At 35.5% G+C, this 22,320-nt stretch overlaps 1 protein-coding gene across 8 annotated transcripts in view; it reads left to right on the top strand.

The window, feature by feature from the left end:
• The window catches only part of UBR2 (ubiquitin protein ligase E3 component n-recognin 2), a 117,842-nt gene that overhangs the window by 54,721 nt on the left and 40,801 nt on the right, over window positions 1-22,320 (top strand). For 6 of the 8 annotated variants that reach the window (XR_005029199.2, XM_036907212.2, XM_036907210.2 and 3 more), the window contains 10 exons: window positions 337-444; window positions 831-919; window positions 1,997-2,095; window positions 15,017-15,180; window positions 15,270-15,369; window positions 16,695-16,823; window positions 17,891-18,074; window positions 20,519-20,580; window positions 21,196-21,306; window positions 22,084-22,149. Coding sequence is in view for 6 of the 8 variants with exons in the window: in XM_036907212.2 (XP_036763107.2) it covers window positions 337-444; window positions 831-919; window positions 1,997-2,095; window positions 15,017-15,180; window positions 15,270-15,369; window positions 16,695-16,823; window positions 17,891-18,074; window positions 20,519-20,580; window positions 21,196-21,306; window positions 22,084-22,149 (1,112 nt within the window). In the remaining 2 variants the exon portion in view is untranslated. Of the gene's footprint in view, window positions 1-336; window positions 445-830; window positions 920-1,827; window positions 1,927-1,996; window positions 2,096-2,766; window positions 2,926-15,016; window positions 15,181-15,269; window positions 15,370-16,694; window positions 16,824-17,890; window positions 18,075-20,518; window positions 20,581-21,195; window positions 21,307-22,083; window positions 22,150-22,320 lie in introns of those variants that run through there. The other 2 variants (XM_036907211.2, XR_005029200.2) reach the window with 2 other exon arrangements.

The following is a 22,320-nucleotide window of genomic DNA, read 5'->3' as shown; positions in this document are numbered from 1 at the left end:
TTTAATTAGCATAGGTTTTTTTAGATGTTAGAGAATAATTTATTTCAGTGGTTTTTGAGAGCTTTGTTCTTTAGTTACCACATCAGAGGTCATTACCTTTCTGATGGACATAAATTCTGGAATTGTGAAATAAGGGGTGATGTGTAATGCAAGATTTGGAATTCTACTTTTTGTGAAAATGTTAATAGTTAATATGTTTATTTTTTCTGAGTAAATTTGACCTTTAGTAAAATATATAAAACTCTGTAGATCCATTTGTACATTTCTATGTAAATGTCATTTTATTTTAATATTTTGAAGTCACTATTTCATGACTGCTTTTCTTCCTGTTTTAAGATGGCCTTCGCCGAATTTTATGTCAAGTTGGTTTACAGGAAGGGCCAGATGGTGAAAACTTTTCTCTAGTGGATAGATTGATGCTTAGTGACTCCAAATTGTGGAAAGGTGAGTCTCTTAACTACTTCTGAGGTATAGAGGAACCTATATAGATAATAAGGGTGTTAAAGGTTTTTGGTTTTGTTTTTTCATTTGGGAAGGTATTTAGTAAGTGTATTTATGGTTTTTAGAATTAACACAGGCAGTCTTATTCTGTGACAGATTTTAAGGTCCACGACCCAAATTAAATAACCTACATATAATGTAGTTTTTAAAACTATATTTAGAAAAACTGATTTTTTTAAGAAGCAGATGACAAATGTTTTATACTAAGGAACACATGTAGAGTTTTGCTCTTCAGACTTAAAATACAGTTGATCATATAAAAACTTCAGAAGTGTCATTTTGGCTTATTTGATGTATTCTTATCTTACATCTGCTCTTTTTGTAAAAAGGTGCTAGGAGTGTGTATCATCAGTTGTTCATGAGCAGTCTACTTATGGATTTAAAATACAAGAAACAATTTGCTGTTCGATTTGCAAGGGTAAGTAGTTTCTCACTTTTGGAGATTAACAAAATAGTCAGGTTATGTACAGAATAACCATAGCCCACAGCTGGTGGCTTTGTAAAATTAGTAGCTTATAGTAATGTGTCAGTGTGTTGATTTTAAATTCTAAGAAACTTCATAAATGATATTCTTATCTTGTATCAATAGAATAAAATTCTAGCAGTGAGGCTTTCTGGTTCATTACCTGCCAAGGTGATATGAATATCTACCTATGGAGTGTGTATGATACGAAATGATAAATGAAGAATGTAAACCATTTTGAAGAATTTATGCCATTATGAATTATGGTATTATTCCTATTAAAATTTACATAAGGAAAAGATAATCATAGTTGAAACATGTATGTATGGATGTAATTTAAGAATCATGAACTCTAGGTAGTTGATATTATTGAATTGTGTTCTCCCTTTAAACAGTATGTGATAAAGCTTAACCACTTATTTTTTTTATTCACCTGAATTAGGAGTTCTTAACCGAGGAAGTGTGTAAGAATCGTTTGGGAAGCTCTTTCAAAATACATGGTTTGTGTTCCATTCTCAAACCTACTGAAACAGATTCACCAAGAATGAGGCCCAAGCATGTGTGCTTTGAAAGAGCATCAGGTGATTCTGATACGCATCCAGAAGTAATAAAAGTTGGTTTTTGTCAGAGACAGCGTAAAATTGCTATGGTTTAGCCCCTCCAGTATACACTGACATCCCAGGATTGCAAAGGTTGTATAGTGCATCAATATTTATACACAGTTTAATAGGTAGAAATCGTTCCAGTTACCATTCTTATAGCAGTGTTATCTTATTAATTCCTCCAACACTGACTTTTCATTAGAGAATCCTTAAAGATTTGGTCAATATGGATTAGAGGTGAATCTCCCCCTTGTTGTTTAGAATTACCAGCAGTTGCAGAGAGATTTTATGGAGGATGATCACGAGCGAGCAGTGTCCGTGACTGCTCTGTCTGTCCAGTTCTTCACTGCCCCTACTCTGGTGAGTAGTACTTGCCTTTTCTTTGTAACTGATAGCTGGCACTCCTTGCCTTTTTTTGCCTTCTTAATAGAACTATGAGCGTTTGCAGAGTGATTATGTGACAGATGACCACGACAGAGAGTTTTCAATCGCAGACCTCTCGGTTCAGATATTCACAGTTCCTTCACTTGTAAGTACCGAAAGACTAAGAAGAACTTTCTTGTTTTCCATTAATAGAAGTAAAGCCTTAAAATAATAAAGAACTAAAATCTGTATATTCCTCAATAGAATATTTTATTAATGGGAGACGAGACTTCAGACACCTTCAGCCATACCAGAACATATATATACCTTCAATATATAATCTGGAGGGAAAAGGTTATTTAAACTTAATCTGTACTTTCTCTTATTTCCCTGAGGTTTTGAATGATGAGTTAAAATGAAACTGATGGGCTTAACAAATTATCCATTAGAAACAGCATATTCTGCATAATCTCACATTTTGAGAAGCCTTCCCAATAATGGAATGAGTAGCTAACGCAGTTGAATCACAATCATTGGGTGGTCTTGTATTAAGTTTCGCTAATTGCTCCAGAGGACATCTTTATGTTTTAGTTCTGTTCAGTAATTAAAATTCCTATCTAATTCATTTAGCAAGAATTTATTGAGCACCTACTATTATTAAGCACAGTTCTAGGCTTTGGGAATGCAAAGGTGAGCAAAAACAGACATGATCCTCGCCCTCATGGAACTTAAAATAGTGGGTAAAACTCATAGATGATTCATTAAAATTACAATGAAAACTCTGAAATTTGGTTGTTTTAAGAAAGAATAATAGAAAGATCTGACTTTTTCCTACAGTCGAGAGAGGGATTCTCTAAGGAAAGCATCTTTATGCAGGGACATGAAGGGACCAGCACTTGAGAAAGTCCTGAAGTAGGAAAGTTCCTATTCAGAGAACACAAAGAAAGCCAGTATGGTTGAAGATCCTTGAACATGGAGTGAAATGAGATCAGAAAGGTAGGCAGGGGCCAAACTGTATAGATCTTAAGAATATTCTACATTCTTTTTACTAACAAGGTAATTTCCAGTTTTTTTAATGACTGTTTTTCCCCCAGATTACTTTTATGTTCAAGGATATGATCTAGTACAGTTGAAGCTTTCTGAAATCTATTTACCCATTAATGAGTAGTATCTCATTAAGGATTTTGGTTTTATCTTAAGAGCATAGAAAGGCATTGAAGAGTTTTCAGTTGCACTTACATCATCACATTTGTGATTTTTAAAATATCATGCTGTTTGTAATTTGGAGAACAAATTGGCAGGGGGCAAAAGTGAGTGTGGGGAACCTCACTGGAAGCCAGTGCAATGATCCAGACAAGAACTCATGGTAACTGAAACTGGTATTGTGGCAGTGGGTATGAGTTGTGAGAGATATTTAGGTAAAATCTGCAGAACTGTCCAGATGTTGGGCTTGAGGGATATTATGGTTTGTGAGTGGCTGTTGGGCTTGAGGGAAAAGTTTAAAGGTGATTTCCAGGCTTTTTACTTGGAACCAAGTGGATATTGTACCACTTCCACAGGGAGTTTTGGAGAATGAGTAGGGTTTGTGAAGAGGGCAATCAAAGCTTTCAGTTTAGTCAGTGATGAGCTTGAGAAGCTTATGAAACAATCCCATGTGTATTCAATATTTTCTCCTGTGTTACTCTTTTTGTCTGTTTCCATGCTATTACCCAATTTTAGTAATTTGAGCTTAATATTCCATTTTGATATCTTAACAGAGCTAAATCTCCTTTCATTATTCTTTTCCAAAAGCTTCTTATTTTCAGTTCTTTTTTTTAAAGGTGAACTAAAATCAGTTTATCCATTAAAAAAACACATTAGGATTTTGACTGAAAAGTTATATTTGTAGATAATTTGAGAAGTACTGACATCTTTCCAATATTGAAAATTCTCATATAGGAACATAATTTGTCCCACTTGTTCAAGTGTTTTTTTATGCTGTTAGAAAAAGCTTCATAGTTCTCTTGTTATGTCTTTAATTTTCTTTTTTGGCGGGGTCTTTGCCTGGTTTTTGTATTAGGGTGATGTTGGCTTCATAGAATGAGTTTGGGAGTATTCCCTCCTCTTCTATTTTTTGGAAAACTTTAAGGAGAATGGGTATTATGTCTTCTCTGTGTGTCTGATAAAATTCCGAGGTAAATCCGTCCAGTCCGGGTGTTTTGTTCTTGGGTAGTTTTTTGATTACCGTTTCAATTTCTTTGCTCGTAATTGGTTTGTTTAACTTTTGTGTTTCTTCTTTGGTCAGTCTTGGAAAGTTGTATTTTTCTAGGAAGTTGTCCATTTCTTCTAGGTTTTCCAGCTTGTTGGCATATAGATTTTCATAGTAGTCTTTAAAAATTCTTTTTATTTCTGTGGAGTCTGTCGTGATTTTTCCATTCTCATTTGTGATTCTGTTGATTTGTGTTGATTCTCTTTTTCTCAATAAGTTTGGCTAGAGGCTTATCTATTTTGTTTATTTTCTCAGATAACCAGCTCTTGGTTTCATTGATTTTTGCTATTGTTTTATTCTTCTCAATTTTGTTTATTTCTTCTCTGATCTTTATTATGTCCCTCCTTCTGCTGACTTTAGGCCTCATTTGTTCTTCTTTTTCCAATTTCGATAATTGTGATGTTAGACTGTTCATTTGGGATTGTTCTTGCTTCTTCAAGTGTGCCTGGATCGCTATATACTTTCCTCTTAAGACTGCTTTCGCTGCATCCCACAGAAGTTGGGGCTTTGTATTATTGTTGTCATTTGTTTCTATATATTCCTTGATCTCTATTTTAATTTGTTCGTTGATCCATTGATTATTTAGGAGCATGTTGTTAAGCCTCCATGTGTTTGTGAGCCTTTTTGTTTTCTTTGTAGAATTTATTTCTAGTTTTATACCTTTGTGGTCTGAAAAGTTGGTTGGAAGAATTTCAATATTTTGGATTTTGCTGAGGCTCTTTTTGTGGGCCTGTATGTGGTCTATTCTGGAGAATGTTCCATGTGCACTTGAGAAGAATGTATATCCTGTTGCTTTTGGATGTAGAGTTCTATAGATGTCTATTAGGTCCATATGCTCTACTGTGTTGTTCAGTGCTTCCGTGTCCTTACTTATTTTCTGCCCAGTGGATCTATCCTTTGGGGTGAGTGGTGTGTTGAAGTCTCCTAGAATGAATGCATTGCAGTCTATTTCCCCCTTTAGTTCTGTTAGTATTTGTTTCACATATGCTGGTGCTCCTGTGTTGGGTGCATATATATTTAGAATGGTTATATCCTCTTGTTGGACTGAGCCCTTTATCATTATGTAGTGTCCTTCTTTATCTCTTGTTACTTTCTTTGTTTTGAAGTCTATTTTGTCTGATACTAGTACTGCAACCCCTGCCCTGCTTTCTTCTCTCTGTTGTTTGCCTGAAATATGTTTTTCCATCCCTTGACTTTTAGTCTGTAAATGTCTTTGGGTTTGAGGTGAGTTTCTTGTAAGCAGCATATAGATGGGTCTTGCTTTTTTATCCATTCTATTACTCTGTGTCTTTTGATTGGTGCATTCAGTCCATTTACATTTAGGGTGACTATTGAAAGATACGTACTTATTGCCATTGCAGGCTTTAAATTCGTGGTTACCAAAGGTTCAAGGTTAACCTCTTTAGTATCTTACTGCCTAACTTAGCTCGCTTATTGAGCTGTTATATACACTGTCTGGAGATTCTTTTCTTCTCTCACTTCTTATTCCTCCTCCTCCATTCTTCATATGTTGGGTGTTTTGTTCTGTGCTCTTTATAGGAGTGCTCCCATCTAGAGCAGTTCCTGTAAGATGTCCTGTAGAGGTGGTTTGTGGGAAGCAAATTCCCTCAGCTTTTGTTTGTCTGGGAATTGTTTAATCCCACCATCATATTTAAATGATAGTCCTGCTGGATACAGTATCCTTGGTTCAAGGCCCTTCTGTTTCATTGCATTAAATATATCATGCCATTCTCTTCTGGCCTGTAGGGTTTCTGTCGAGAAGTCTGATGTTAGCATGATGGGTTTTCCTTTATAGGTGACCTTTTTCTCTCTAGCTGCCTTTAAAACTCTTTCCTTGTCCTTGATCTTTGCCATTTTAATTATTATGTGTCTTGGTGTTGTCCTCCTTGGATCTTTTCTGTTGGGGGTTCTGTGTATTTCCGTGGTCTGTTCGATTATTTCCTCCCCCAGTTTGGGGAAGTTTTCAGCAATTATTTCTTCCAAGATACTTTCCATCCCTTTTCCTCTCTCTTCTTCTTCTGGTACCCCTATAATATGGATATTGTTCCTTTTGGATTGGTCACACAGTTCTCTTAATATTGTTTCATTCCTGTAGATCCTTTTATCTCTCTCTATGTCAGCTTCTATGCGTTCCTGTTCTCTGGTTTCAGTTCCATCAATGGCCTCTTGCATCCCATCCATTCTGCTTATAAACCCTTCCAGAGTTTGTTTCATTTCTGTAATCTCCTTTCTGGCATCTGTGATCTCCCTCCGGACTTCATCCCATATCTCTTGCGTATTTCTCTGCATCTCTGTCAGCATGTTTATGATTTTTATTTTGAATTCTTTGTCAGGAAGACTGGTTAGGTCTGTCTCCTTCTCTGGTGTTGTCTCTGTGATCTTTGTCTGCCTGTAGTTTTGCCTTTTCATGATGATAGGAATAGACTGCAGAACTGGGACGAGTGACGGCTGGAAGGACTTCCTTTCTTGTTGGTTTGTGGCCCTCCTCTCCTGGGAGAACAGCGGCCTCTAGTGGCTTGTGCTGCGCAGCTGCGCGCAGACAGGGTTTCTGCTTCCTGCTCGGCTGCTATGGAGTTAATCTCCGCTGTTGCTGTGGGCGTGGCCTGGCTCGGGCAGCTACTCCAAAGTGGTGGAGTCGCATTGGAGCAGGAGCGGCTGGGAGGCTATTTATCTCCGTAAGGGGCCTCCCTGCTCCCTGCAGCCCAGGGGATTAGGGTGCCCAGAGATCCCCGGATTCCCTACCTCTGGATTAAGTGACCCGCCCTGCCCCTTTAAGACTTCCAAAAAGCACCCACCAAAACAAAACAATGACCACAAAAAAATTAAAAAAAGAAATTTTTTAAATTAAAAAAAAAAAAAAAAAAAAAAAAAGTGGCCGCTCGTTTTTCTTTATTCTCCAGCGCCAGCCTCAGGCATCTGCTCACTGGTCTTGCTGCCCTGTTTCCCTAGTATTGGGTTCCCTGTCCCTTTAAGACTTCCAAAAAGCGCTCGCCAAAACAAAACAGCAAAAAAAAAATGGCCGCTCGCTTTTCTTATGTCCTCCGGTGCCAGGCCTCCGGTACCCTCTCACCGTTCTTGCTGCCCTGTTTCCCTAGTATCCAGGGCCCCGCGCACGCACTGTGTCTGTGCTCTGGTCTGGATGGCGGGGGCTGGGTGTTCAGCATTCCTGGGCAACGTCTCCCTCCCGCCCTGCCTACTCTTCTCCCACCGGGAGCTGGGGGGAGGGGCTTGTATCTTACCCCCTTTACGAGGCACTGGGTTCTCGCAGGTGTGGATGTGGTCTGGATGTTGTCCTGTGTCCTCTGGTCTTTATTCTAGGAAGAGTTGTCTTTGTTATATTTTCATAGATATATGTGGTTTTGGGAGGAGATTTCCGCTGCTCTACTCACGCCGCCATCTTGGCTCCACCCCCCCTCTTGTTATGTCTTAAACATTTTCAAGTTGTTTGTGTTATATATTTTTGATGCTATAGAAAATTGGATTTTTAATCTGACAGTGGCTGATATGTAGAAAAACTACCGATTTTCATATGTCCGTCTTATATCTGTCTGGTCCTCATACTAACATTTCATCTAATATTTTTTTTGACTTCTTTGAATTTCTAATAATCTGCAAATAATAATTTTTGTTTTCTAATATTTCAACCTTATTTTTCTTTCTTACCTGACTCCTTTAGTTAGAAACACTAGGGAAATTGTGTATATATTCTTTTATTCAAAACATTTATTTAGTGCCTTTACTAACTAGGCATTGTTTTAGGCTCTGGAGATAAATATAGCAGTAAACAAAACAGACAAAACTTCTTTCCCATGGAATTTATAGTCTAATTGTAGAAAGACTGATACACCAACATTTACATAGTATTTATTATAAATTAAGTGTGAAGTGCTATCAAGTAGAAAAACAGGTTAAGCAGACAGAGAGTGACAGTGGAGAGGTCATTATTTTATACAAGGTAATCAGAGAAGGCCTCTCAGAGAGGTGCTGTTTGAACAGATCCTTGAAGGAAATGAGAGAGTGAGTTGATGTGATTGATGAGAGAGCCTGCTGGGCAGAGGGAAGAGCAAGTGCAGAAATTCTGAGATGAAGGTGCATTTGGCATTTTGGAAGAAAGAACCCCAAACAGGCCAGTGTTGCTGGAGTTAGTGAGGAAAATGGTTAATGAGAGTTTGGGGAGAGGGACGAAGGTGGGAGTAGGCAGTGCCAGATCTCCAAGGCCATTGTAAGAACTTATGTCTCATGTAAAGAAAGTAGAAAAAAAAATAGTAAAGAGCAGAAAATAATAAAACAAAGTAAGTACAAAAGGGAAAAATCAGCACAATCAAAAGTTGGTTCTTTGAAAGACCCAAAAAAGGGATAGATCTCTAGAAGACCAATAAGAAAAATAAAAAATTTTTCTACAAACTCACCTACAAAAAACTACAGATATTAAGTAGAAAGTAACACAAAATTAAGACTAACTTAAATCAGTAAAATTGGAAATTTGATGAAATGAACAAATTCCTAAGAAAAACCACAGGTTATTAAAAGAGAAACAAGAAATAGAAAATTTTAATTAATATAAAAATCTCACAAAGAAGTCCCCAAGCCCAAATGGCTACATGGGGGAATTCTTCCAAATCCTTAAGAAAGATAAAACACCTGTCATAGATTAATTTTTCCAGGAAACAGGAAGAGAATATACTTGCCAGTTTAGTTGAGTCCTCTATATTCTTATACCAAAACCCAGCAAGGCAATTACAAGAAAAGAAAATTACCAATTAATCTCTCTCACAGATGAGGTTATACAAATCGAATCAAGAAATACAGAAGAAAGAATACATCACAACCACATTTGGTTTGTTTCCTTAGTGCAAGAGTAGTATAACATTTGAAAATAAAATCAACTGGCATAATTCACCTTATTAGAAGACCAGAGGGAGAAAAAATAATATCAAATGTTTTTCCTGAATTCCTGAAAATTTTAAACACTCATTCATGACTCAAAAAATACCTCATGGTAAACTAGGAATGAAAGAGAACTTCATTAATCTGATAGAGTACCTAAAAACAAAACATCAAGTAAAAACCCGAAGCAGCCATACTTACTGGTGAAATACTAAAAGCTTTTCCCTGAGATCAGGAATGAGATTCCTGCTTTCATTTCACCATGTGGTGACTGCCATTTTTTTTGTAATTTCTTGAGATGGATATTTAAATCATTGACCTTCAGCCTTTCTTTTCTGATAAGTGCATTTAAGACTTGAGTTTCCATCTAAGCATAATTTTAGCTGCATCTCACCATTTTGTTATGTCCTATTTTCATGAAAACTTAAGTTCCTTTGTGATTTCTTCTCTGATCCATTTTTTCTTCTTTGAGATTGTACTTTTCAGAAATATATTGCTAAATCTCAAAGCATTTAGGCATTTTCCAATTATTTTGTTAGGAATTTCTAGCTTAATTTCACAGTGGTCAGAGAACATGCTCTGATTTCAGTCCTTTGGTATTCAGTGAGCCTTGCTTTGTGGCCCGAATGTTTTTAGATGTGGTAAATGTTCAGTGTGGACTTGAAAATAATGTATATTCTCTCATTACTTGGGTGCAGTGCTTTTATACATCACTTAAGTCAAGTTTGTTAATTTTCACTGTCTATGTCTTTCATATACTTACTAATTTTTTGTCTGCTTGTTCTGATAGCTGTTGAAGCATCTTACAGTCTGCCATAATGATTGTTGGTTCATCTTTCTCCTTTTAATTCTCTCAGTTTTTGCTTTATATATCTTAAAGCCATGTGATTAAATGCATACAAATTTAGAATTGTAGTTCCTAAATTGACCCTTTTACCATTACGAATTCTCTTTTCATCTTAAATAATACTTTTGGACTTGAGGTGAACAGCAGCAACTGCTTTCTTTTGGTTAGTGTTTATGTAGCATATCTTTTCTATTGTTATATTTTTAACTTTTCTGTACCCTTATATTTAAGTTATATCACTTATAAAAGGAGTGTATTTGAGTTTTTTGCTTATCCCAACTGCTACTTTAATAAGATTTAATAAGATTACTGCATACTTCATCTTACTTTGCTGATGGACAGTGACTGTAATGGGGTCTGTAGGGAGACTTGATAATAAGGGGGAATGTAGTAACCACAGTGTTGCTCATGTGAAACCTTCATAAGACTATATATCAATGATACCTTAATAATAATAAATAAATAAAGATTATTGCTTACTTAATGTAATTACTGATACGTTTGGCTTTATTTTTACCACCTTACAATTTTTTTCCATTTGACCCACCTACTTGTTTTTCTCTCCTTTCTTACTGTATTTTAGACTAAACATTAAGTATTAAGTGGACTTCAAATATTATTTTTAAAATATATATTTAAGAAACATTTAATATTTAAATATTTATTAAAATAATAAATGCTTATTTAATTTTCTTCCTTTATTGACTCTTAGTTGTACATTCACTTAATACTCTTTTAAAGTTCTAGAGTAGTTTATTCAAAGTATTAGTTATGACAAGATAAGCAGTTTGTACCAGAATGTGAATCACTACACTGCTGCTTTCAGCAAAAAATCTTGCTATGAAAAAGTCAGCTGAACTGAACTGTTGTGAATAGTTGATTTACCTGCTTGTGCAAACTTCTTTTCCCAACTGACAGAAAGCAATTTTCAGGCTGCTGGTCTGCAGGCTACTCTTTGAGTAGCATTGCCCTAAAGCTTATGGCATGTATTTTTGACTTACTGCATCAGGTACCAGATTTCAGCCTCTCAGAGTGGAAGGCTAGGTAGGCTCCACATTCAGCCTTTGTTGGTGTAGATGGCACTAGAGGCACAATTTTTTTCTGTGGTGGTTGTCTAGAGTGGAGGGGTTATTGTCTGAAAGTTTTCTGCCCTGGGTTAATCCTTCCCTGTGACTAGAAAGCAGACTTTTGGGGAGACCTTTTTTTTTTTTTAATCTGTGCCTATAGGCATTTCCAGATTGCCAGCTTCTTCAGCTCCAAGTCTGGGATATGTGCAGTGGAGAAGAAAAAGAACACCTTAAGAGAACTCTGTACCATGTCATTCCTTGGCTTCTGAGGTCCCTAGCTGTCTGCCTTCTTGTCTCTACCTTTCAATCTTCTGGTGTTCCTCTTGCATATAATGTGTGGTTTTAGTTGTATTTACTGGAAAAACTACAGAAAAGTATGTCCATTCCCTCTTCCTTGATTGCTGAAAGTTTGTTTTGCATCTCTTTTCTCAATTTCCTGAACATGTAAATCATAGCTACTTTAAAGTCATTGTCTTGTAATGCCATTATCTGGATCATCTGTAGTTCTACTCCTAATGTATTAATTTTTACTCCTGACTTTCAGACATTTGAATACTTGATAACTTTTTAGATCTGTGCCTTAGGGTTCAGCGGTTTTTCTTTGATCTACCTAGGTGTGGTTTTTTTTTTATATTTAGAAATACTGGAATTTCTAGGCACTAAATCTCTAGGCTGGTACCTTTCTCAGTTTTTGAAATTTTGGGTTTATTCTTCTCAAATAGTTTCTGCCCCATTCTCTCTGATAGGACATTGTTTGTTAAAAATTTGTAGTCGCTGCATAATGTCTTTCTCGAAAAAGGTTCCCCTTCATGATGGGTAGGTAGAGTGAGGCAGATCACCTTAGTACAGTCAGGAATTAACATGACTTCAGGTTGTTTTCCCAGGACTCTGTTTTAATTTAGATTCATCCTTACCCCTGGGACACAACCTGGGTTCCCAGTTTGGAGCTGGAGTGTTCACTAGAGTTCATCTGTAGGGTTCTGAACTCAAGTCTTGTTTCCTCAGCTTACTAAGACTGCCACATCACTGCTTTGCTCTTTTAGGCTTTCTGCTCTTATTAGACTGCTATCCAGCATAGCTTCAGAATTTTACAGATATCTTGAAAGGAAAACTGGAAGAAAGTTGAACTCAGTTCCCACCTTTCTGTTCTTACCTGAATCCTGGCCTTTCCAACACCTCGGTAGAGCTCAGATCTCAGCAGGTTTTTCCTCCCTGTTATGTGCAGCTCTGTCAGACTTCTTGGGATCTTCAATCCCATCTTGCCCTGCCCCCCAAAGAGTCAAATGCTGAGGGAAAAGCAGCTGCAGAATGTTGGCTCAGCTCCCTGTGTTGTTACCCTTCCCCATGGTTTTCTCTCCTTGAATCCTTGTTTCCTCAGCAGCTAATGATTTGAGGTTGTTTAAAAAATTAATTTTTTTCTAGCTGTTCTTGGTGGAAGTGTTGGTCAGCCTGAAGGACTGACTGAATGTGAAGTAGGATATGCAGTTTCTTGAAAAGACCATTAGTAATTCTTATGCTTATCCCTGGGTAAAAATTACTTGCTCTATATAGTAGTGAAATGTTTTGTAGCAGTAATAGAATCCTATTAATAGATATCTTTTGAATCAGAATTACTTCATAGTTAACTTCATCTTCATTTTTAAATAATTTGGTGAAGAACCAGTACTGATAATTCAAGTGACTAGAGTATGTTACTGGTCTAACTTATTTTATTAAATGTGATAGTCTACATTATTCCCATGTGCTCTATCATGTTTGGTTTAAAAGTATGTGCACAGGCCATTATTACTCAATGACATTTTTAAGAGTCTTAGTGGGGAATTTGGCCCATTTTAAGTATGCTTTTAGATCTGTAGTGAGCTTTGCAATACAATATTGAATACAAATTACATAGAATGAATAAAAACTAATTAAGGTAAGTAGCAGTATTTTTTTTTAAGTAAGTGGATTGTAGACATAAAAATTAAGTAACTTTTAGAATGATTGACTAGATACTAGGCCTGTATAATAATGTTAGATAATATCTCTTGAAAGGTTAGCAGCTATCTAGGCATGAGGTGATAAATCCTAGCACTTCTTTTCTGGTATAAGCTTGGAAAATGTGTTTTCTTTAGTTGTCATATTAGAAGTAGAAATGCCTGAATAACTCCATTTTAATGGGACAGTACTAATGGTCATCCATGTCTTTTAACTTTCATCTGAAACTGAAAATGCTTATATAAGTGCCTTGGTTGGTGAAATTTATATAACACCAATAGTAAGTTGTCTTTCTGCCAGACTTCCTCTTACTACTCCTTTTAAGTCTTGTAAGCAGGCTCTACAGAGTTTTGTCTTAGGTCAGTGAGGTTGCACCATGCTTACCTTCCTCAAAATCAGCTAATATAGCAAACAAAAAACAGAAAGGAAAATCCTCTTACTTAACCTGTCAACAGTACCTCTTCTCCTTCAAACTTAACCTGAGTCTTCACTGTCTGGGAAAATTAACAGAAATTAATCCTGTTGACTTTTGAGCTTTTTGAAGCCTAAGTCCTGGCAATGTGATGGTAATTCAATAAAGAGTTCAACTATATAGATTTTCTCCTTATCTGATGATCTTATAACTTAATTATACGTTAGGATACAATTCTGTAACATCTATAATCTGCATTTTTTGCCATACTTTATGATGCACCTTTCCATGTTGCTAATTACCTGATAGTGACTAATGTGAGAACAAGGTAAGTAGTCACCCAGCACCAGTAATACCCTAGATTTAGGCTTATCAGAGTAATAAGGGAGTATTCAAAGTAATAGTAGACCTCTCAACTTTGCTGAAGCAGAAAAGGAAATGCAAATTGTTATGAAATAATGTTCAACTTCCTTCATAGTAAGATATGCAAATTAAAATGGCAAAGATCAAAATATTTGAAGTTGCATTATGTTACTGAGGACATGAGGGAGAAGACACACATTGTAAATGGACATACAAGTTAGTAAGCTTTTTTGAAAGGATAATGTGGTATCAGTCAAAATCATAATGTACATGCACTTTAACCCAGTAATTCCACTTGTAGAAAATGATTTGATAAATATCCTCGCAGCTGTACACAGTAGATACTTTGCTGTATTCTTTTGTAATAAATAGCGTAGAGTGGAAAAATCCAAATGTCTCACCAGGAAGAGCCTGGCTAAATAAAGTATGAAAGAAAAGAATACCTGGTGGTAGTTAAAAAGAATGAAGGGATTTGTATGAATTGATATGGGACAATCTCTGAAATATATCAACTGAAAAAACAAGTACAGAATGTTGTTTATAATATCCTTTGGGGGGAAGGTAGATACAATCATACATGTCCATACTGATATCTACTTAATAACACTTAATCCATGTATTACAAATGTATATATGTGTGTAGATATACCTATATGATCTGTTATACACACATTCACCATCTCTAGAAGGTTATGCCAGAAAAACTCCCCTAACAGAGATTACCTTTGCAAGGGGGGACCTCGGGAAATAGCAGACTGACTTTTTTACCTGTTGTTCTTGCATCACTTTAATATATTTTCTTATTCAAAAATGCATAGGAATGTATATCTATACATAGAAATAAAAACAAAAAATAGATTTCAACTAAGAAGATTAATAGGTAATACAGTTTCATACTGAGTTCTACAGAATCTGTGATAACCTCTGGATCCTAGAATAATTATACCATACCATTGTAGGTGTCTAAATGTCTCAGTTAAGGAAAATTTGCAGCCTGATTCAGAACCCCCACCCTGAATTGTCTTTGAATAATGAGCCTTGGATCTGTCTTCTAACATTCTGGCATCTTTCTCCATGATATAATTGTTGCTTCATGCATGTGGCAGTTGGAATAAGTAATTGTTATTTAGCAATACACCATAATGCATTTATAATATTATAATATTATAATATTGTGTTGGAAAAGTTTTAAACTGAAAGAGCTGACCAATGTTGGTGACTTTTTTTTTTTAAGCTTCCTAGTAAATAGGTTTGTTTACTATGTATTCTGGTACTCTTTGTTTTAGGCTCGAATGCTCATCACAGAAGAAAACCTGATGACCATTATCATTAAGACTTTTATGGATCATTTGAGACATCGAGATGCCCAGGGCAGATTTCAGTTTGAACGATATACCTCTTTACAAGCCTTCAAGTTTAAGAGAGTTCAGAGCCTTATTTTAGATCTCAAGTAAGCTTTTGTTTAATTATCAAACCAGTTGCAACTTGTAAAATGCCAGTGCTTATCCATGTATTAATTGCTGGTTTTATCTTGTCCAGGTATGTGTTAATTAGCAAACCGACTGAATGGTCAGATGATCTGAGACAGAAGTTCCTAGAAGGATTTGATGCCTTTTTGGAATTACTCAAATGTATGCAGGTATGCATTAACTGAAAAGGGAAATGCTCACTTTCCTTTTTCTTCTCTTTTTGTTCATTGAACACCTTTCTATGTATGCATTTTTTTTTCATTTTGGGCACATTTCCAAAACAATAATTTGGATGGCTACAATTTGGGCCAAAGAAGTTTCTCTTTAATTGAAGCTCTAGCTCTTAGAAAGGTGTAAAACAAATGAGATCCCAGCAAAGGTTCTGGCAGCTACTATTCTTCTGTAATTTGTTACTCTTTTGGTTACTATACACATTCTTTCTTCGGGATTACGAGTTTGTTTTTTAAATATGCTTACACGGAAATACTGTCAAGTTAGTTATTTGAAAAACTGTAGTATTTGGGGTTTTTTAAAATATTTCCATTTCTCCTTTTCTTTCTTTGATGTGCCATTTATATAATAAGTACAGAACTTTTCTCCCCTCTATTTAATTCTCTTTTTGGAAATACCTGCATATACAAAATAGAATCTAAAAGCAGAAATCAACTGATATATTTAATTAGTTTTAAGTGTAAGAAGAAAGCTGATAGCTGACATCTCAAAATATCTGAGTAGTACCATTATGATTCCTTTAGTAGCCATCTGGCCTTCTTAAGAAAATAAGCAGCAAAGTTAAACTATTGTTTTTAGAAAATATTCTAGTTCCTGTGTCAGGTAATGGTTCATAGGTGTTTAATTTATTATAAGACTTATGCATTTGTTCTTGCATCTATAGAAACAATATCTACTTTGGTCATTTTGAATACTCAAGATATCCTGTATTTTCTATTTAATCAGCTCTGGTGCACCAGGGTAGTGTGAGGCTTAGCTTCTGAAAAGTGGTATTCTTTTGTATTAAAAGCTGTTACCTTTTTCTTGTTTTACTTTCTTTCAGTCTCTATGAAAACTTAGTTGCAGATTAGGAGTAATTATGAAAACTTTATTCTAGTATATTATAAAGTAGATCTATAAATTCAATAACATTTTAAAAGCCTGTCAAGTAAAGTTTCAGAGAAACAACAATTTTTCCTGTAGATGATAGAGCTAAAAAAGAATTTGGTTTGTTGCAGTGAAGAATACATTTTATTGTCTAAAACATATACAAGATTGCCTCTAAAGTAATTTGTTCTATGCTGGAATTCTTTAATTTATATTTTAGAGAATGTTATATAAACATGGTAATTTAAGAAGTTGGGCTTCTCATACTACTTGAAGCTTCCTGTTAAAACTTTTTTGTTTTTGTAATCAATATATATTTCTTCTACATTATATCTTATCTCCATGTAAGAGAACAAATGTAATTTTAATTCATTTAAAATCTTTTCACTTCTTTAAGGGAATGGATCCAATCACACGTCAAGTAGGACAACATATTGAAATGGAACCAGAGTGGGAAGCAGCCTTCATGCTACAAATGAAATTAACACATGTCATTTCAATGATGCAGGACTGGTGTGCTTTAGATGTGAGTTTCTTCTAGGGTGAGGAAATAGATAAATGGAGGAGGCGGGCAATAAACAGATTCCTAAGTAAATTTTGAGGAGATTTGGAGAGGATAGTGGTGATGCTTAGCTCATAGAACAGCATACTTTTACTCTGTCACTGATAAATTCAATAAAAGTTAAAATTCTGAAGCCTTACAGAAAATAACTTGGAAAATAGAAGAGAAAAAAACCCACATTTTCTCTTCTATTTTGAGCTTATAAAAAGAATAATTTATAAATTTATCCAAAAATAATGTTTTGCCATTAGTTACCTTTGTTCTGTATCTTGAAATTATTTTGGCCTCCCTTTGGCTATACAGTCTAGATGAAAGCCTATGCAAGTTGAGTGGTCAGGGGAGGCTTCCATGAGATCTGAGCTATGTGTCAGAGTAACTGACCAAAGAGTAAAGAATATTCCTGACTCTGGGATAGCTGCGTCATGCTCTGTGGGTAAGGAGTACAGTTGTTCCAGGAGCTGTGAGAAGGCTCTGGTTGGAGAACAGAGGCTGAAGGTAAAAAAGTGAACAGGGGCCTGACCTTGAAGGGCCTTGGAGGCTGTAGAAAGTTTGGATTTTACTCTAATTGAAGTGGGACACCATTAGAAACTACCAAGCAGAAAAGTGATGTGATTCAATTCACATTTAAAAAAAAATTACTCTCTGTGGAGAATGGATAGAGGGGGCAAAAATAGAAACAGGGAATTTAATAGAGAGGTGGTTGGCTTTCCTTTGAGTTACTGAAGATAATCAGTGGCAGAGTTTGAGAGAAATTTACAAGATGAAATTGCCAGCTTGGTAATAATAGATTGGACAATAGAGAATGAGGGAAAGGAGGGTATTATTGGAATCACTTCTAGATTCCGACAGCTATATAGAGATGTCTTTAAACTGGGGCGCTGGAGAGGGACCAAGTTGGTGAAGGAAGATTGAATTTGATGTTGCCCATATTGATATTTGACATTCTTACTCGTCGTCATATTTAGGTGCTTTGATTCAATGTTGTAGAAAGTCAATCTTTTGAGTAACTTACAGAAAACCCTCTTTTTTAGGAAAAAGTGTTGATTGAAGCTTACAAGAAATGCCTTGCTGTATTGATGCAGTGTCATGGTGGTTTTACTGATGGTGAACAGCCAATCACATTAAGCATTTGTGGACACTCAGTGGAAACTATCAGATACTGTGTTTCCAAAGAAAAAGTTAGCATTCACCTCCCAGTTTCTCGCTTACTTGCAGGTAAAGCAATTCTCCCTGAAAAAGAGTCCTGAAATTATCTTTTAAATTGTTTGTGGTTAATTTTTATTGAATACCCACTACACATTGTCCTGAGAGTTTTACATGGATTAGCTTATTTATCACATTGGCCTATGAAGTAGGTATTATTGTTTGCTTCACTGACAGGAAGACGGAATGACTTGCTTAGTGTCTTGATTCAAGAAAGAGTCAGAGTAGGAATTTTGAGCTAATTTGGCACCAGAAGCCATATTCATAATGACTGTACCATAGTGCTTGCCTCTTCAGACTTCTTAACTGCAGAGAGCACACATTTTAGGTTTAACTCAACCCTGCTTCAAGTCTGTGTTGTTAAAATTCAAATCAGTCCATCACTTAAGTGATTGCTAATAAACTGATACCACTCTAGATTTTTCTCTCCCTCTAAGCTAGTTCTCACTCATTTATTCATAACCTTTTTAAGCAGCAGATCAAGAGTGAGTCCCAAATTAAGGCAATAAGTAGTAGAATTACAAGCCATTTATACTTGGTAGAATATTTGAAGCTGCCACCTTGCATCAGTCAAAAATTTTGAATATGCACGTGTTCATCTCTACCAACTCATTTCAGCACAGCTTCCTTCCATATTTCTTGATTGCAGGAATTCTTATCCTGCTCACACAACTGTTGTTCCCTTTAATCCCATTTTTAGCTCAGAGTAGAAAGGAAAAGTTCTAAAGGTAGATATTTTTACTTATTGCAGAATTTGTAATTTATCTCAAGTATGTGGCACAGTAACTCAATATGATGTGAAAGTGTGTGTGTTTGTGTAAGAGACTGTGGAGAATTGGCATCATTTCTTCCTTAAATGTTTGGTAGAATTCACCAGTAAAACCATATGGACCTGATATTTTCCTTTTTGAAAGTTTGTTAACTATTGATTCAATTTCTTTAATAGATACAGGCTGATTCTGATTACTTCTCTTTGTGTGAGTTTCGGTATTTGTGTTTTTCACAGAATTGGTCCATTTCATCTAAGTCATCAAGTTTGTGGGCATAGAATTGTCCATATTATTCCTCTTTTATCCTTTTGATGTCCATGGGATCAGTAGTAATGATCCCTCTTTCATTTCTGAAAGGATTTGTTTCATTGTTCCAAAATTATTGCATTATCCTACTGATAGTCTTTTGGATTCCAGCAGTCGTAGATTGTTACTGAAATCATGGTGATTTAAAATAACTTAGACATCTGAAAGTCAACTAGAGGAACAAATAAATACTTAGAATGAAATTGTGATTGTAGGAGGAAATCTTATATTCCTATAACTTGTTCAGGCCCAATTTTTTTTTTTGTAAGTGCTTTGCGCATACTGAACTATTGATCCTCAACATAGGCAAGTGACAGCATCATGTTGTAAAAAGTATTCAACTAGAGTACAGGAAAGTGGGTCCTGTCTCCAACTCAGCTGCTGATATTTTCTACCTTTAAAAATCTGAGTGGAAGCTGTTGATGAAAGTTATCCACAGGGACAATAGTCAATACTCTGAAAATGTATTAATTTCTGCCTTCATCTTTTCCTCCCTCAAATCTCAGTGAACAATTTTGAGCATTCTGTCTCACTGTATTTGACAAATTTTGGCCTGAATGCTCAGTCTGTACTTGGAGAGCTAAGTAAGCACACACAAAACAGTTCAAGAACAACCTGGAGTGTGTGCCAATGGAGCTTGAGTGGCAAATGCTGAGTACAAGTTATTAGGATGGGATTCATAATGCAGGTTTTCCTGCACAAGGAAAGCCTCAAACTAGGCTTGACCAAGTGGCCACTATCTATTGATTAATTATAAAAACCATTCTCTGTTTAGACAACATAAACTAGACAATTCTTAGTTAACAAAATTAACTAAGGTTGAGCTATAGAAGAGCCCTTTGCAGTTAGGAACTAATGAGGCTTCAATCCTAAACTGGAAGTCCTAGAGAACTTAATTCTGAGGTCAGGATCAGTGCAGACAGTGAATCCCAGGGCCAGTTTCTCTGTTCAGTTGCCAAAAGAATCAGTCTCTTCTACTATACTTTAAATGAGAACAAACTCCATGGCCCAGAGAAATATGACTCTTAAAATTTACATACCATTTATAAATTGCTTTGATTTTTAATAGTTGATAGAGCTGCTTTTGCTACGTTTGTCTAACATTTACTTCTATAAAATGTCGTCAGTGTATGTTGTTGATATATGTAATTAAGACTCTAGTTCTAAATGTACCTTTGATGCAGAAGTTCTTGAGAAATAACAATTTGAAAAGCTTCATTCATGGATGCTATTCATTTTTATATCTTAGTTTGTAATGTGATACCTTCTCAAAGAGAAAGAGAAAAGAAGTTAGATGTAAAGTTGAGTGAATATTTCAGACTTTTTTTCCGAAATGAATTTTTCTTATAGAAATACCTTTTTGTTTATTCTTCCATGCAGGTTTGCATGTATTATTAAGCAAAAGTGAAGTGGCATATAAATTTCCAGAGCACCTACCTCTAGTAAGTAGTACTAACATTTAAAAGTAAAGACCTCTTTATTATGTTTCATGTATTTGAAATAACTTTGAAACAAACTTTTTTAGGGTGCTCCAGAGAAAAGAACCAATAAAGAGAGAGAGTGTGTGTAGAGAGAAAAAGACAGAAAGAGATTGATTTATTGTAAGGAATTGGCTCACACAGTTATGGGGCCTGGAAAATCTGAAATAAGCCTGCAAGGCAGCCCAATAGGCTACAGACCCAAGGAAGAGTTGATGTTGCAATCTGAAGTCCAGAGGCAATCTAGAAGAATTTCTTCATCCCTGGGAGGACCTCAGTCTTAAGGTCTTCAACCACTTGGATGAGGCCCCACCTACATTATTGAGAGTAATCTTCTTTACTCAGTCTACTGATTTAAATATTAATCACATCTACAAAATACCTTCACAACAACCTCTAGACTGGTTTAATAAAAAACTGGGTACCATGGCCTAGCCAAGTTGACACATAAAATTAAGTGTCACATAGAAGTACGTTAAAATAACTTTAACTTGTGTTTTATATAAAGCCTCTGTCCCTATCAGCCAGTCTTCTTTATGGAGTTGAAGTTTTTGTGTGTGTTTTTTTTTGTTTATACAGAGTGAACTTAGCCCACCCATGTTGATAGAACATCCTCTTAGATGTCTTGTTTTATGTGCCCAAGTACATGCAGGAATGTGGAGAAGAAATGGGTTCTCTCTAGTAAACCAGGTAAGTGTTTTTTAATTCTGTAGAAAGTTTTTAATTCATTCCTTGACTTTTATGAAGGTTGTAATTCTCAATGTACTTAAGTCATTGAAAACAGTATCTCTATTAAAATTGTTTGAGAAGATAAATGTAAAAGTAAACCAAAAAGTTTTTTTTTTTTTGATATCACTAATCTACAATTACATGAAGAACATTATGTTTACTAGGCTCCCCCTTCACCAAGTCCCTCCCACATACCCCTTCACTTTTAGAACTTTTATTTGTACTTTGTCAAAAAGTAATACCAAAAGTAGAAATGAACTTAATTTTAGAACAAAGTTGGATATTTTAAAAACTACAATAATAAGAATTAAGATTTCATATACTTAAGTAAAATTGGATTAAGAGGTAAAGTACCATTGTTCAGCTCTGAAATTGAGGTTTAATTCTTAAACCTCAGCAAGGTGTGGTATACTTTTTTATTAATTCCCCATTTTGGTAGTTATCAACCTTACTGAAACAACTTTCTTGGGAGACCCAGAAAGTTGGCTACAAAATGTGAGCCATAGAATGACCAATGTAATCTGGAAATTTCTAATTAATTACTAAGATACTAAAATAAAAGGTAGTGTTAACTATCAGGGAACCATACTGTGTTGTGTGTGTGTGTGCACGCACACACGCATGCACACATGTCACATGCTAGCACAAAACCCACGTACTCTTAGGGTGTGGAGAGAGGAGGAACTACACAAATAAAAGCCTATTTACCCAATATAATTAATTTTTTTTTTTTTTTAGATCTATTACTACCATAATGTGAAATGCAGACGTGAAATGTTTGACAAGGATATAGTAATGCTTCAGGTAATGAATTAAAAGCATTAAACTTAAAGGTTGTGAGGAGTGTTTTTCTTGTTATTTCCATGGAATCAAATCACTTATGATCACTCCCAAATCTATAATTCCAGCCTAGCTCTAATTACTAAGCTCCAGACTCTTATGGCTAACAGCCTATAGAACATTTCAATCTAGATT

This window comes from Manis pentadactyla, chromosome 16 (assembly GCF_030020395.1).
Source record: "Manis pentadactyla isolate mManPen7 chromosome 16, mManPen7.hap1, whole genome shotgun sequence".
NCBI lineage: Eukaryota > Metazoa > Chordata > Mammalia > Pholidota > Manidae > Manis > Manis pentadactyla.
Note: the sequence above shows the minus strand (reverse complement) of the source record. Positions and strands in the feature narration are given on the sequence as shown.